The sequence below is a fragment of the Pterocles gutturalis genome, unplaced genomic scaffold, assembly GCF_000699245.1.
Source record: "Pterocles gutturalis isolate BGI_N339 unplaced genomic scaffold, ASM69924v1 scaffold42852, whole genome shotgun sequence".
Classification (NCBI taxonomy): domain Eukaryota; kingdom Metazoa; phylum Chordata; class Aves; order Pterocliformes; family Pteroclidae; genus Pterocles; species Pterocles gutturalis.
Genome location: NW_010116982.1, coordinates 1 through 16,467, shown reverse-complemented (window position 1 = coordinate 16,467; position 16,467 = coordinate 1). Strand labels below are relative to the sequence as shown.

At 38.9% G+C, this 16,467-nt stretch overlaps 1 protein-coding gene across 1 annotated transcript; it reads right to left on the bottom strand.

Moving 5' to 3' along the window:
• Nucleotides 1-2,007: 2,007 nt before the first annotated feature.
• PWWP2A (PWWP domain containing 2A) lies at nucleotides 2,008-16,245 on the bottom strand. The gene is made up of 3 exons (XM_010075662.1): nucleotides 16,170-16,245; nucleotides 13,507-13,572; nucleotides 2,008-4,622 (listed from the first exon to the last, which is right to left on the bottom strand). The coding sequence occupies exons 1-3, from the start codon at nucleotides 16,243-16,245 to the stop codon at nucleotides 2,902-2,904; spliced, it is 1,863 nt and encodes a 620-aa protein (XP_010073964.1). The 3' UTR covers nucleotides 2,008-2,901.
• Nucleotides 16,246-16,467: the final 222 nt, after the last annotated feature.

Here is a 16,467-nt window from a genome sequence, read left to right as displayed (position 1 = left end):
GGAGCAGACAGGCACATAGAAGTGTGGGGTTGAAAGCTAAATCAGCCCTAAGCTTTGTCTAAGTCTCCAAAGTTAATCTATATACATCATCCATACTGCCATAGCCAAGGTCACTGACTGTAACCAGCCTTTACAGTAAGCCCAACCTTTTCTCCACTGTTGTATCTAGAGTGTTAGCTACTTCAGAGTGGAAGGAAAATCATGGATGAATACGAATATTTTCAACCTAATGTAACATGGTGTTGCAAATAAAACCAAAAAGCCTATTTGTTTTGAGACCTGTTAAGTCTGAAGTGATAATGCACATAAATCAAAATAAATCAAAACTAAGATTCCTTAAATACCTTTTAGAAATAGTTCTTTTGAACACAGAACAATCTAAAGCAAGCCCTCTCATACTTGCTGCTCTCCCATCTTACCAGCGAACATCTGAGCAAACTTTGACTATATATGCTTTAGTACTATTCTAACTTTATATAAATTAGGAGATAAGAGTACAAAGCTTCCAGGTCTTCTAAAGAAAAATATACAATGTAAATATTGATTTCACTACTACCTGGCTCAGAATAACTAACTTACAACCAGTTCGCTTCAGCTCCTCAAGGAGTTAGTGTAGATACCTAAACCACGTTGTATGGGTTCTCGACTTCAAAAAGCAGTCTGCTTTAATAACAACGTACGGCTTATTTACTTAGAGTAACCGTTTCTGTTTGCAGGAAAGAATTTATAGAAGTGAAACAGGATTTTTTTTTTTTTCCACATTATGGAATTTATTGTGTGTTTATCACATTCAAAAAGCATTGACCAGTAGGGGTTTCTTTTGTAACTTTTAGAATGCCAAGGTAAAGCTGGTATATTTGGAAGCTTAATTAGCACCTAACAGAGATTACCATAAACTTGAGGAAAATTTGAACGGCCATGTATTGGACACTTTAGACGTCCAATCATTCTGTGGACACAACAGAATAATTTTAAAAGGTAAAAAGAAACTGAACGCTTTGGAAGGACCAGACAGTATCATGAACATATGAAATTTAATCTTAAAAGATTTTAAGGGTTTGATGATTAATCCTTACCCCCATTTTCATGTCTCTTTAAAATCTAATTTCATTTCAGTCTAAGCTTAAATTTTTACATCTGTCATGATTGCCTACATGGGCAATTATGGAAAAAAACAGGATGAAAACTGCTTTGGGATGAACGCCGAGAGATTCTTCACAAGGCATTGCAAGGCTGAAACAGGAATGGGCTGGAGAAGAGACAGTAATTCACATGGTCAGATAAGGACCAAAACTAGAAGGAAAAAAAAAGTCAAGTCAGTTGCATGAAAATGCCCCAACACTGAGCAAAAGACATGCAAGAAAAGCTGAAGTAACAGTGGAGAGTGGGTCTGATTAGGTTTTGATAGATGGAGAAAACTGAAAACATTTCCCCACTGAATAAAGACTGTGGATAATGTCACTTATACAGATATATGGAACAAAATCTAATTAAGGGAGAAATTTGATAAACTTTACAGGAAGCCCTCTACAGAGCTAGTTTTGAAACAAAAGGGACAGATCATTGTTTAATCTCAAAGTTAAGACTGAAGTATACCAATAGTACTTTATATCAAGCAGTTATTTTTAAGAATGTGTGAAAAAGGACAGTTTACTTTTTAAAAAGGTGTCCTCTAAATATGGCATACATATGAAGTACTCTACATTCTGGATTTTTTTCAAAGCTTTTTGAGAAACACACACAAATAATTCAGATTTAGTCAATTTTATTTACAGTTTGTTTTTTTACATTTCAGAGCATTACACAATTACATATTCTCATTTTCTGACCTGCAAACAGATACCTTAAACGGAAATATTAAAAAAATGAAGTTAGATACATCCAAAATGCAACAATTACACATCTGACAATTCACAAAGTGTAATTTACTAGGACGTATCCTAAAGAATTTAGGAACAACCAGTCAGGAGAAAATCTGACCAATTTCAGCAATCAATTATTTACACATTCAAAACAAAGCCTCTCTTAATCTAAACCTCCAGGCAAATGGCCTGAAAGATTTCTTCAGGAAGAAAGACCAGAAGTTATGATTCACACCTATGCAGCATTAACAGCCCTTGATCCCAAATACTGAGCGACTTCTCAGCTTTGTCTTAGAGCTACAGGCATCCCTCTCAGCTTCTCAGACCCTGAAGTGCTATATTTGTGCCCCCATGTGCATAGAAAGGCTGAGTGTTTAAGTGGTCACTACGATAAAACCCCATTTAATCTGGTCTTTAAGTTACATGAATTCTTCTTCCTTAAAAATTTCAGCAAGTCTTCTAATGCCATTTAAACTGGCCTATGTGGACTGGGGCATGCCTCCTTAAGATGTTTAAGCATGCTTTGAGACAATTTGCACTGGCCAGACTAAATACATTAGAGACTATTCAAAATAATATTTAAAGACCATTTAGACAAGGCTTACATTTCTACACTTCCCTGATGGGCCACCTAAAAAAAAACAAGAAGTCACAGCTACTATTTTCATCCCTTGTGTTAACCCTTTGCCACACAGCAACTAGTTATATACTTGGGTAGAAACTACTACAAAATTCCCTGCAAATAAGCTGCCTTTCAGCTGAGGCTATGGCTCCTATGCATTGGGTGTTTGAGGAGTTTTTTTTATTTAAAAAAAATTCTCACTCGAAAAATACTGAAGTTTTCACTTTAGGCTAATTTTGATTGCATGATCAATTTGCTTAACTGTCAAGAAACCCCTACAAATGGAACAACTGTAGTATAAAAAGAGCAGTCAACTGAGTGCAACTTCTGACTTGGCAAGTCCTTCATGGTAGTTCTCTAACTAGGCTATGAATTTTGTGGATCCTCTAGATTTCTTGCCTACCTTACTTTCCATGTTCACGTTTCAAACTGTGTCAGCAGGGCCCGAACTTCGGGAGTCAGCTGCTTAGCAGCCTTAGCTGCCTCTGTGACGGCCTTGCGGTAAAGACCCTTTCTCTTCTTATTAAAGCGCAACTGGAAGCTTTCTAAAAAGGGGGATAGTTGTGCAAGAGCAAGAAAAGATGTTGTTGTGGAGCCAAACCATGAGATACGAGCCTCCTGTCGAACTAAAAGGCCATTATCTTTCCGGCTCACAGTTATGGTAAGAATACGGGCTGGCCACCAAGGGAAGCCATAAATCTTGGCCCAAACAATGTCGCCTACACATACGGTCCTGCCATCTGGTGTGACACATTTAGAGACATTTTTGGAAAAGACTTCCGTTTTCAAGGAATTACTGAGCTTTTTCTCTTCCTTTGAAGAGGAGGAGGAGGAAGAAGGTGCATGCATGCTGCCTGGAGGAAAATCAAAGCTTTCAGTAGAGCTACACTCAGAGTTGGTAGATTTCAAATCATCTGTGCTATCACTACTACAAACTGATGCACTGGAAGAGTCAGATTTCTTTTGATTAAGGGTCATGTAAACCGTTATATTGCTTTTGCTGCCTCTCTTGCCCAATGTCTGGTGTTCATCCTGATCAACAGTTACATGCACTTCACTTGTGTCCTGAACCTCACTGCTGGCCTCTTCAGGGCCTTTTGAGGGGCTCTGATTTTCTGAAGGGGCCTCACCTGCTGAGCGGGTGGAGGAGCAGCGAGACTGGGGCTTAGTTGCCATCTTGCCACTCCGTATTTTCTCAAGTCCTGTCTTGAGAGAAGAGTCATTTTCTTCATTCCGATACCTTTGTGGCTTTAAACGCAATCGGGGTGGGAGGGAACCTGAGCTGGTGTTCTGAAGACGCCGTGTGAAGTGGACCTTTGAATGTGCGTTTTTGGAAGAGGAGGTTGCACTCTGCTTCTTTTGTGCCTTTTCTTTGGCCATTTTCAAGACTTCCCGAGCTTTTGCATGATCCATGTTTTTGCTCTGGAGAACTTTTTTTGTATTTAACTGCGCTTTTGAAGTATTTGCTTGTGCAGAAACTTTAACTACTCTGCTTCTGCTGTGGGCAATATTTGAAACCTTGACCACGGCATTCCTTTTCTGGCTTTCATTTTGGCTTTTTCCATCCACTTTATGGTCAGTCTTAAGTTTTTTATTCACAGTAGTCACACTCTCATTTCTTCGTTTTTTATTATCCTCATATTTTGAAGAGTCACTTGTATTACCACCTTTTTTTATTTCCTTTTTTTCTGCAACAACACTGTTTTTGCACTTATCACATAAGACCTGCCGGGGTCGTAGTTTGATAGCATTCATGATAGAAGTGGGTTCCTCCCTGTACATTTTACGCTTGGGCCGCTTAATTTTCCGGGGCGGAGGCTGAGGTATTGACTGGTTATACGTGTCCCTGATAAACAAAGGAGGAGGATATGGCGCTCCCTCGTGAAAGAGAGGAGGTGGTTTAGAAGTCCATAGGCTTTTAGCTATGCTAGGCTCTGATGGCTGCGTGAGAGAAGAGTCATCAGGGACTGCAGCATTAGATTCACACTTCACCTGTGCCTCATCTTGGAATGATTTACTTTGGAGCTGCATGGCTTCGGGTTTATCCTTGTATTCCCTTTTAGGAAATATGGTCACAGGGATTCCATGGGGTCCAAACCTTAAAGAGAAAAAAAAAAAAGCTTTTGAGGTATCTATTGCTGCATTTATTAAAAAGCATTTGGAAACCTGTCCACATTATGTAGCCACAATTTGAAAGACATGAGTCCCATGAAAAATAAAGCTTCATATCTAGTACACCAAAACCAAGTCAGCAGAGAACATGAAATACTGATAACACTTGTTATCTGTGTTTCTCTTGCATCAACAAGATGCCCTAAAAATGTAATAAAAAGCATCACATAGAGACAGCACTAAAATAATTAACTTTGTACCTTCAGAAAATGCTTATAAACATACAAACTACACACTCATCCCATCAACTCCAAATCTACCCAATATTAATTTCCATATAAGTCAACTTATGAAGAAGCCATCTTCAGTAACTTTTACAAAATTCCTCCATTTTTAGCATAGCACAAAAGGCCGAACATGTTTCAGATTTAACGAAGGCAAATATGGCCGGCATAAATACTGCACTGAACAGACTGTGCCATCATTCTTCATCCACAAAAGATCAGCACTTGATCATCTGATGCATTACAGCCTAAAACTTGCTAGCCTATTAGTTTGAGTTTCTTCCAGCAAAACTACCCTTATTTCACCACAGTATAAACCATTCCCTCCTGTTTTGCAAGCAAACAATATTTTAAATGCTTGCCTACTTTTCTCCAGGCAGCTCTAGATCTCTGCTGCCACATTTGACACACATAGGACTTCTCACCACCCTGATCAGCCCTAGGAGATCAGAATGAAAAATTCCAGTATGACTCAGGCATTAGCTCAACTTTCCCATAGTAACAGAAGTAGCATGTTTCCTAACAGGTAACTAATACTTTCTGCAAAGGGTTGTGCTAAGGGAAACATTTTATCAGTTTGCAATGCATTATGCTTGCCTTCTCCCAAGAGGAAGTCAAATGATAAATACATTCATTTTACAACAATGTATCTTTCAATGCCCCCAGAACAGGGCAGGAGGGATCACAAGGGCTGGTTTAACCTTCCTTCTGTTCCACGCCACAATGTACCAGCGGAGGTACCAGCCTTAGCGCTGTCACTGGGCTGTTCACTGCTCCCGAGCACTGCCCCACTCCAGCTCCCACGCACACGCTAGCGTTCGGCTTCTATTAGATGGTATTTTAATAGTTTGACCTTAATGCAATAACAACATGATAGACAAGGTTGCAATGCAAATGCCAAATCACCCACTTCAAAACACTGAACAAACCTCATCTATGTTTATCTCACCCCATACCCCAACTGAGAGCAGAATGAAGTAACTGCCCAAGGTTTGTCCCCAGGTTAATGCCAGTTTCACGTTGCACTGCAGCTGCTCAGCTGCAACATCCTCTTAACTGATTAAACTGAAGTTTATTTACTATCTATGGTTGCCTCTCAACAGAAGATAAATTCTGAATACCGGTCTATTTTCCATTCACTCTCCCGCAAGAATTACACAGTTTATGTAAGTGCCTACATATTGATTTTATTTCTTCAAAATTCATTTTGAAATAACGTCATTGTATGTGTTAGAAGATTTTTTTACACTGTCACCAACAAAAGCTGTCACTTGTCCTTTTGCTTATCTGTTTAGCCTCTTTTTACACTTTAAAGTTGCAACTGAAGTAAACAACCCATCCAATACCGAATTATCCACCCAGTTTGCACTTCATTACAAAAAGAGAAGAGAAACAGCAAAGAACTTAAGCAATGGGCAAACAAACAACTTTGTCATAACAAAAAAAGGGGAAGTTGAACAGGTGACAATTTACAGTTTAGTATCAACATGGGCACTCCTGCTACCCTACACCTAGGTACTGTTACCTTCATACCTTTGAACCATGGAGACAGAGGCAGGAGCCCAGGTGGGCAGCTAGAGCAGTTCTGTCCTTATCCATGGGCTGATGAGCACCCTTTACTGCAAAAGTTCATTTCTGAGGTTCGGGCCCACTCCAGTTGAACTCCACACAACCCTCCAGAAATGAGCGGTGTAACTAAATGCAGTTTAATGCACTAGTGAAGGCTACAGCGAATTATAAACATTTAGTAGGTGATACAGGCACTTCTCCCACTTACAGCCTGGCATTAAACCATAAGGGACTCACTCATAACTAAGTTTTGAGTTCCCTGAAGTCCCAAATGTCCACCGAGCTTAAATGAGTTGCTTTGCCACACACGCTTTTCCTTCCACTAAGGATTATGAGTAAGCTATTCAATTCCTAGTAGGGCTTTAAAAGAAACTATCAATAGCTGATAATAATTACATTATCAATATTTTCAGTGTTAGTTCCATCAAGAACTTCAGCTTCTTTAAGAGCAATAATTACATGATTTGGGAAAAAGTTACTTTACTATAAGAGCTGAGAACAAGAACTCCCAGACAGGGCAAGAACTCTGCCGTGCAAATTTCAATCCCAAACACCACAAAATTAGAACTGGACAAGAATATTATATCAAACAGGCAAAACTCATGCAGAAGAACATCGCTCTCACGTTGCCATAGTCCAATGCACAAGCCTTTCCTCTAGAAGACATTTATGCTGACTCCATGTCAGGAAATCAAGCATTATTGGCAGTGACCAGGGAAGAAGTGGATGAAGAGGACTGCAAGGAAGTTCTCCAGAAGCATCTCATTTAAGTATTTAATCTCTTTTCCTAGATTTTCATTCTACTGCCTTACAACCAAAGTCAGCATGATTAGGACTCCAAATGCGTAAAAAAGCCTAACAGAAAGCTCAGTATATGACTGACACCATGAAGGCACTGAAGACTAGTATCACACCTTAAGACTATTCCTTCCTTCAAGCATCTGCACAATACACAGGCCAAACAGCAGAAGAACAGGGACAGCCGAAGTGGAATTTTTATCTAAGATGCAAACCTGCTTCAATAAGACACAAAACCAGTCCAGACTGAACCTCTGAAGCTAGAGTTTGTCTCACAAAAGGTACTGTTCTAACAAATGAACTAGAATCTCCTGCCCCTGGCTACCTAACAATGAAGGAATTTTAGCATTAGAGAACATTCACGGGTATCACCTAGTGCCAGCTATGTAAGAGCAAATGAAGACACTATTCCTGTAAATGATGTGTAAATACGTAAAGACATGACTAGTCAAGACATAGTCTATCTGAAGTACAGGATAAATTTGGTAAGCCCAGAGACTGAATATCACTTCCAACAGTTGAAAGCAGGTGGCTCCTCTTTGACCCCATCCAATAGCAGGTTGCATTCAAACATTCAGTTTTGACATGATATTTGTTTCCTCCTTGGCAAATGAAGTTCTCCAGCTACGCAACTTGGAAGAATGATATGAAAATTAATTTCGGTTACACTACATCAGTGAGCACCTACATACTTGTTGGTCACACGTTGCATGTTTAAGTACTGTAAGGAATTGCCTTGTCTTTATTCTAACAACAAACTACATTTTTTAATATATTGATGCTGAGCATTACCTGTCCCTACTATAATATTACCTTCCTACAGAAAATGCTATTCTTGGAAAAAACATACAACAATTGCTGTTTGGTTAAAAAAAAAAAAATCAATTTGTGCATAAGCTCCAGCTGCTCATGTACAGCCCACTCTTGCACAACATCCATAGTTTACCTCAGACTATCACTTGAAGGTCTAGAAGGATCTGTTGATGAGGGATCTAAGATTGAAATGTTAGGAAAACCAAAGTAAGAAATAGGCATTTCAACCTAATTTAAGGCAGTTCTGGAAAGCAGTGCACTGCTGCTTCACTCCTATTCAAACTTAGAACCCCGTTTTCCATGGTGCCAGCTTCCTCTCCTGCAAAGGTGTCCCGGCTCTTTTTTGCCTTGAAAAGGCACCTCTAAAAGAAACGTTTCTTACAATGTGTGATGGGTCTCAACCGTCTTATCTTGAAGAAGTTTTACAAGTAACTAGAGCAATCAGTAGGATCTAATCACACTTCTGCTATACATATCACTTCAATACACATACGCATTAAAGACAAATAGCAACAGGAATATCAGGAACTATACTTAAATGAGACCAGTGGGGTAGATGAGATCAATGCTGGCAGTCCAGTGATCTTTACACTGAGAAGAGCTTTCAATTGATTAGGGTATGCAGAGACAGAAATACGATAAAAACAGTCAGGTTTTATTTCCACAGTTTGTCAACTGAAAGTTAATGAATACGTAGCCATGACACCATTTATAATTATGTAAAAGCTAGTTCAGGTATCAAACCTAGAAGCCTGTCACTTAAAGCCATATAGATTCATATTACAGATATGTAAACTTAAGTACTCAAAGCAACGTAAAAAACACTTTTTTCAAATCTAAATTCTATCGCAGAATTGCTACAATACATATTACTATTCAATTTCTATGCAAAACATAGCAATAAAGAGTATTTTTTTAAAAAAATAAACATAAGGAACAAATCCTATTTAAATTCATAACTGTATATACATAGACATCTAAACAATATACCCTGGGGCAAAGCGTTTTTACAAAGCCTCCAATGTTTAACTTTTACATTGACAGAAACAAAAATGAAAAAGCACCTTGTTCTGCCACGAAGAGCCAAAGGACAGAACCTATTGAAGTGGTTCAGGAGTATTTCACATTTGTCTGCAGACACACTGAATCAACATCAACAAAGCAGAGTAACTTCCAGTGTTGTGGTATGCCTTAAGTCTGTTGTAAATGACTATGATCAAAACTCACCTTCACCACTAAGTCATACTACAGTTATCTCTGATCAGCTTTTTATGCGTTACTCTTGTACTCAGTAGCATCCTTAGTGTTTTGCAAAAGCCAAGAGAAGCAAGAAGTGAAGCAATTTTTACTGCATCAATAAAAGTCCAAAGACTCCGAATGCTGGGAGTACAATACATACTTAGCTCTAGATTATATTTCATGCATGTATCTAAACTGAGGGTTTAATTATAATATACAATGTAATATACAATTAGATCATAACTATTTGAACACAAAGTATTTTAGAACTGAAAAGAACCTGTATGCAAAACATAGGTTATGCAATAACCTATTTTTAATATTATTTACTTTGTGGGATAAAGCATGATATCGACCACACTGCTTTAAGCATCAGGCACCTTACTGAAATAAAGCACGCATACAGAAGCCAACTATCAACTCAAGGGTTTACTCACCTCCTGAACAATGCAACACTAGGCTAAATAGCCTAGAAAATGTATATTTCACTTACAGCTCTAAAAACACAGCAAAGGACTGCAGTGTAAGTGACTTCTTTGGAAATAACACATCACCAAGAATATATTTTGTCTCACTGTCACAAATTCTCAGCACCAAGAAAAATTTGGTTAAAGATAACAATAGTTCAAATTAAATAACATGTGACAATCCACAGCTAAGCAAACTAGTAGGAAGCTTACATACTCAAAGACTTTTACTTTTTTAAGCTTAGTATTTTTCAAGCAGGTACACCTGCCTGAAATCCAAGCTCTTGTTTCTGGCACACTTTCAAGACAGAGGAAAGACACAAGCAGGATATGTGTAAAATGGAGTTTGAAAGAGTATCTCAAGAAACCTGGTTAGAAGTATCCAAGGCAGCAGCTGATTTCAATCATTCCTAACCACTGTCACCTGGGTGTCCTACTAATATCACTACCCAAGTGGAAACCAACTAATGATACCAAACAAAATTCAAGTATTCCAAAGGCTGTATTAGCTTACATTACACCTCTCCATGAAGTTTGAAGCCCTTTGAAAGACTTCTAGGAAACTGAATCACACAAGTCAATGTAGTCAGGATGCTGATGCATATTTGAAGAATTATCCACTGTAGAGACAGAAGAATCTCTAAACTGACAAGCCTGGGGAGTCTGCAGGCCCTAATCACTGTTTTCCCCTCACAGAAGTGGGAAGGTTCCCCTTTACCTTTTCATTGGAAAGGATTTACAAGTGAATTTGAAGGACTTCCTTCAGTTTTCTGTAACATGGAGTTCTATCAAGGATATCAAACTAAACTTCAAAAGATAAGACTGCTTTAAGTTTAGGCTTCCTGCTAGCTACCACAATTTTACTGGCATGCTTATAAAAGCTGAAGGTCTGTTTAAACTGAAATTATACTTTAATTTTTACATCTGTTGGCATTATTAGTTTCATTTTAGAGTAGATGCTTTGCTGATATATCTGGATGTGTAACACAATTGCAAAACTCTATGATCAAGATAAAATACCTTGGATATACACTTCAAGATCATCCATGTACCAGTCAGACCCAAGACACATGGAAGAGAGTGATACCATTTATTAATGGATGAACTTAAAGCCAATTCAGTGTCAAGATGGACAAGAGTCATCAGTCCCAAAACAGTGTAAAGAAAAAAAAGTTATTTAAAGCATACTGAAAATTTTATCTCCATCCTCTGTCTCTCAACACTTCAAGCCAAGTCAAGCCAAGGCACTCTCAGAAAGCAATGGCAACCCATGCTGTCAGAATACAGAAAAGCGTACCACAAGAAGAAAGGACAGTTTAACCACCATCTGTTGCATCACAGCCCAGAAAAGAGCAGTAGTAGACTACAGCTACTTTAGGAAAGGGAAATTTGTGTGACAATCCACAGATGCCCTATATACCAGCAAGATTAGGGATTACTGGTTTGAGAGGGGGAAAGTCACACTCCTTGTATTCGCTCAAAATCAGAAGCAGATTCAGTATAAGCAGCAGTTATAACATGTTTTATACCTATACTAGCAAAATCCTAAAAGCTAGTCCAGTTTTGTCAGCCATTTCCACCTTCCAAGTGGAAACTTGGAAATGAGTAAGCCTTTCAAAAAGCATTTGATAAGTGACCGCAAACAAAACTCAAAGTTTTGAATCTAGAGACATAAGAGAAACTATTTTCATACAGAGAAGTTGAAACATTACAAAATCACTGAAAAATTTAGGTTGAAAGCAATATCACAAGGTCTTCTGATCCAACCCTGTCCTCTAAGTGAGGCTAAATTTGACACTATATCATTCAACATAACTTCTGTTGGTCACAAGCAAAGTATATGTAATTTACTCTCTTAACCACGCACACACTCACATCACATCTATGCTTCCAGTGTTCTGGGGACAACAGCAAGTATCAAAGAAGTGTTATGACTGTTCCTTAAATGCTAGAATTTCACCAAGCTCCTTTACACATCTGAGAAACACAAGTGAGCAGGTGATGAACCTTGCAAACTGAGTGTAAGTTTAAAAACAAATTTTAAAAACCCCAAACAAAACACAACCCACACACAACCCAGAGTAACAGACATTTCTTTACTGTTGAGAACATATACCATAGAACATCAGTACTTCTATATAACTTGAACTTTCCCCAGCTAACGACAACCAAATGTTGTCCCTATTTACTAAATGAAGTTATTAGTAGGAAAGAACTTAAGAGCAGGCAGAAACGTGCCACATTTTTTTCACGTAAGACTTCTGCTGTTTCCTTCTCACATCAGCAGATCTTGAATTTCTCAACTTGGGACTACCTTTTTTGCTCTCCTCCCACCTTTGCTGGCATATATGGTTACAACATACTAGATTGACCCTGGGGAAATTAGACCAACAAAATGTGAGCATACATAGACCACAAGTTTCAGAAGTGCTAAATGTGAACTATTTTTAAATCTAGCAAATATTCTGCAGATTAAGACAACATGAACTAGCGAATGGATGCAACAGTTCATTATTTAGACTTACACGTTTGCAGCAAAAACTTCAATGAATAAATTGGGAAGAACATAGGATTCAAGATTGCCAAGAAAGAATGCTGTAACTGGAAACTGCTACTAGGATTGTAAGAATTTGAAGCTGTCTATAAAAGTTTATTTTTATCATTTAGCTCATGCATACCTTGCTGCAGGAACTATGCTTGCTTCCCTATCTTCCACAACCAAACTCCAATTAAGCTATAATTTCAAACACCTGTCTACTAGCAATACACTGGGCATCTTTTGGATAGCTAAGGCCTTCAGGGCACAAAACAGCTTTTTGCTCTCCCTTTCCCCCTCAAGAACTATTATGATCACACACAACTCAGAAGGGAAATCAAAAGGAAGACACGTGTCCATCACATCTGCAGGATTAGAAGCAAAATTTTAGCCAAATGATAGAGCAATACGAAGTTCCAGTCCTGACTGTTGGCAAAACAACAGAACATAAATTTAATCCCCCTCCTCCCCTTCATCTTTGGGAAAGGAAAAAAACACATTGCAGAAATAGTTATCGTCTCTCCAGAAGAGCAAACTAAATCCAGGACTTTTTTAACACTACATTTTAAGACTTACAAATGCTACGCTCAGTGGTATTTCCTTACTGTCTACTTCCTCCAGGTGCAGAGCAAGATTTGCACTAATTCAGAGCCAGCAGGTGGCATTAACAAACACAGGGTTAGTCAAATGCTGGCTACAGGCAGCAAGATTACAAGCCCTATTTCAGCCCCATACCTAAGGAGTAGTTTTCAACGACAATTTGTACAATGGCATGGAAACATAATAACAGTTGTGCATGAAGCATTCCACTATCCACCCTGACAAAATAAGACAGGATTGCCTTCTCCTGCCTGCCTGATGGTTGGCTGCATTTCCCATCTCTCCTACCAGCACCACTCCATCAGGTGAACTCACACTAGAACTTTATCCTAGCATGCAATGAGGCACTTTATTACTGCTGTTGCCATTACCTTTTAAGTTTAACAGTAGGATCACATTTTTAATTTGTGCAATAACCCTTTAGAGTAACATAAGTGAGGATATGTCCCTCTTTAGACAAGTTACTGCATAAAAAATTGATTTGGAACTCAGTAGATCAGTAGATGTGGGTTCCTGTTTTCTGCTGATTTTCAAAACTTCGTGTGCTGTTGCCGAAAGGTATGTGAGACTGCCATTAGTACAGGCTGAGAAAATACTTCCTTACCTCCAATAAATGTAGGAATAAAGTCCACTGAACACTGAGGTGCTTGTATTCTTGTCTTATAAACTCCTAAATGGACATCACATTTACAGGGGGTAAAAGAGGAAATCAGACCTTTAATACAAACACCACTGACTTAATATCAAAGTCCACAAGAATAAAATGCAAAGTTAGTCCATCATTTCACCAATGGAAACAGAATTGGGAAAAAAAAAGAAAAAAAATAACCAAAAAGCCCTTTAAAACCAGAAATATATGGGGACATTTTTGCTTTTCTTTCACCTTGAAGTTCAAGTAATTCAGAACATGATTTGAGAAGGCTAAAAAGAGTCCAGTGGACAATCTTTCAAAACAGTCACTAAAACTTACTCTTCTTAGTACTGTATGGAAGTACCACCTTCATTGCCCTGGAGGGGAAAGTAGAAATTAAGATCCAAAAAGGACTAGGAATTATTTTCTTCAGAGTATACAATGAAAACATTATTAGCACATGCAGTGAACACATCAGCCACTTTCTGAAGTTTTTGAATGAGTAAATTCTAATACAAAATTTCACTTCTATTTAATAGGAACTAGCAGCCTTAAGATATTGACCCCCTTTGCATTAGAAAAGTTTGTAAGATTATTCCCATACACCTGAATGAGCTAGTGGAGACAGCTTTCAGTAACTAGCCCTCTTCCATAGTAGAAATACCAGTGTTTTCATGTAAATGGAACGCTGGAATTAAGGTGGGTTTGATTTAACCCTCACTCTTCCTTTTTCTTTTTTTTTTCCCTTTTTTTTTCTTTGGTCCAGTGGAAAAATTTGGTATAAGAATTCCAAAGCCTGCCACAGACACAGAAGAAAGTTAATGAAAAATATTAACGTCCTACAAGTCCAGGTGCTGCTACAGAAGACAAAAATAAACAAAGAAAAACTAATACCTAAACAGTATTATTGTTCATCCACTTACCACAGAAACCAAAGCTTAGAATAAAATTTAAACCTTGGGCATTAATGTAACACTTGTTTTCTAATAATGCTTCAATTTCTTACAGGTGGCAAGTTCTTGGACTATTTCTAGAGTTCGCTTACCACTGCATTTCCTGCTCTGAGACATTTGAACAGAGACTCCTATTCATCTACAAATATTTACTTGTCACCAGCCAAATATTACAGAACTTACACCTAAAAACTCAATTCTTCTCCTCTAAGCTTGGTTTTTAGAATTTCAATTTCACCTTCTGGATTCCCAAGTAACAAGCACCTCTGAAGGAAGTCCAAGATCATATGAATGGAAAGAAAGGAATAAGTGGTTCCACTGCATAAGAGAATCTGAGTAATAGCACAAGCCTTCATGCATCACTTTTCCACAGTTCTTACAGAGAAGAATTGCCCCAGGGCCTGTGCTTCAAAACAGGGGAAACTGAGATGCATGCTTCCACTAAAGCCACAATGCAAAAGAAACAGACAGTTTGCCTGGTAGAGATGACCTTTACTGCAAAGGGCTGCAGTAGATCTTCTGCATGAAAGAAGGATCCTCAGTGCAGAAGAAAACATCAGGCAAATGTTTGCGGTCAGTGTGTGTTTAGTGAGATATTATTTCTTTCAGGAATAAAGGAGAAGCTGATATTTTCCTTCTTCACACATATAAACCCCTAGAAGTTCAGAAGCATCTGCTTTGTCACCCTGCTAACCAGGGCAACGATGTAATTTTGCTAGTATAAACTTCAGACCTACGAAAGAATCAAAGTTAACTAGCATTGCAACTTCAGCTGTAACGCCTTCTGGCCTGCTTTGAGACATTCAATATTTCACAGCAGAAGGGAGTACAGTTTGCAGATCACATTTTAGTCCCTGGCTTCAAAAGACAGACTGATAACTTAGCATTTCAAACTGCAACAACTGACAAACTTAAAACTTACTTCTACGACTTTATCCAGAACTTGGGTTTCAGAAAAGTCCTTCCATTTCAAAAACCAGTCAAGAAGCTAGGCCCAGGACAAAAGCGCTGGTCCCTAAGGCCTTTCCCTTTAGAAGGCATTGACAATATTGGTATTGCAGGAAGTTATTAAACAGCTACTAGTAATCTAAAAGGGAGTGATAAAAGGCATATGACCACACACGCAGCTTACATTTTGGGGGAAAAAGTACTACATTTTTTTGCATAACAATTATAAATAATAACCCTGTTCAAAGTTCACTTTTCTTTCATGTACTTGCATCATCCTTATATGTTTAGAAAACAGATACTAAGACGAAGAGGTATTTTCACCTCTAAAAGGTAGTTAGTTTATAAGATATATAGTATCACTATTGACTTCTGGCTTCCCAAGAACTCCTTACTTAGGAAGGCAATGGAAAAAAAGCAAACCCCAAACCTCACAGTCTGATAAGGCTTTAAGTTATTTTGTGATACATAAGTTTTCCCCGCTCTCCCCCGAGAAAGGCTGTTTAAGAGCCATTAAACTTCACCCCATTCATTGCACACAAGGAGCAATCAGTACTAATAACTGCCCTTCAGAACTCTAACAACCTGGCTTGAAACCCGTTATTCTGAAAAACGGTATGTACTGAAATATAAGGTTACCTAGGCAATGCAAGGCACAAGCCAACAGAAAAAACAGATCTCTGGGGCTGTGAGTTAGCACACAGACTGGAATGAATGCCAACATCTGTAGCTCACGTCCTTTTCCCCCAGCAGACAGGGATGCTGGAGGCCCGACCTGGATTCCCAGCGAGTCCAAAGGACGTGCCAACATGCTCGCCCCTCTCTCGGCTCCCCCATTTTCTCATTCCCACGCGGGACCGCTGTCGTTAAGGGCAGCGCTGTGAAACGGGCGGGACGGACAGCTGCCGGCCACGCTCACACCCCGCGCCCCGGGAAGGGCCCGCTCCCCTGGCCACGCCTGGAGGCCGGGGAACGGCGGTGATCGGCCCTGGGGGGCGTGCTAGCCCCCTCCAGAAGGGTGGAGGAGGAGGAT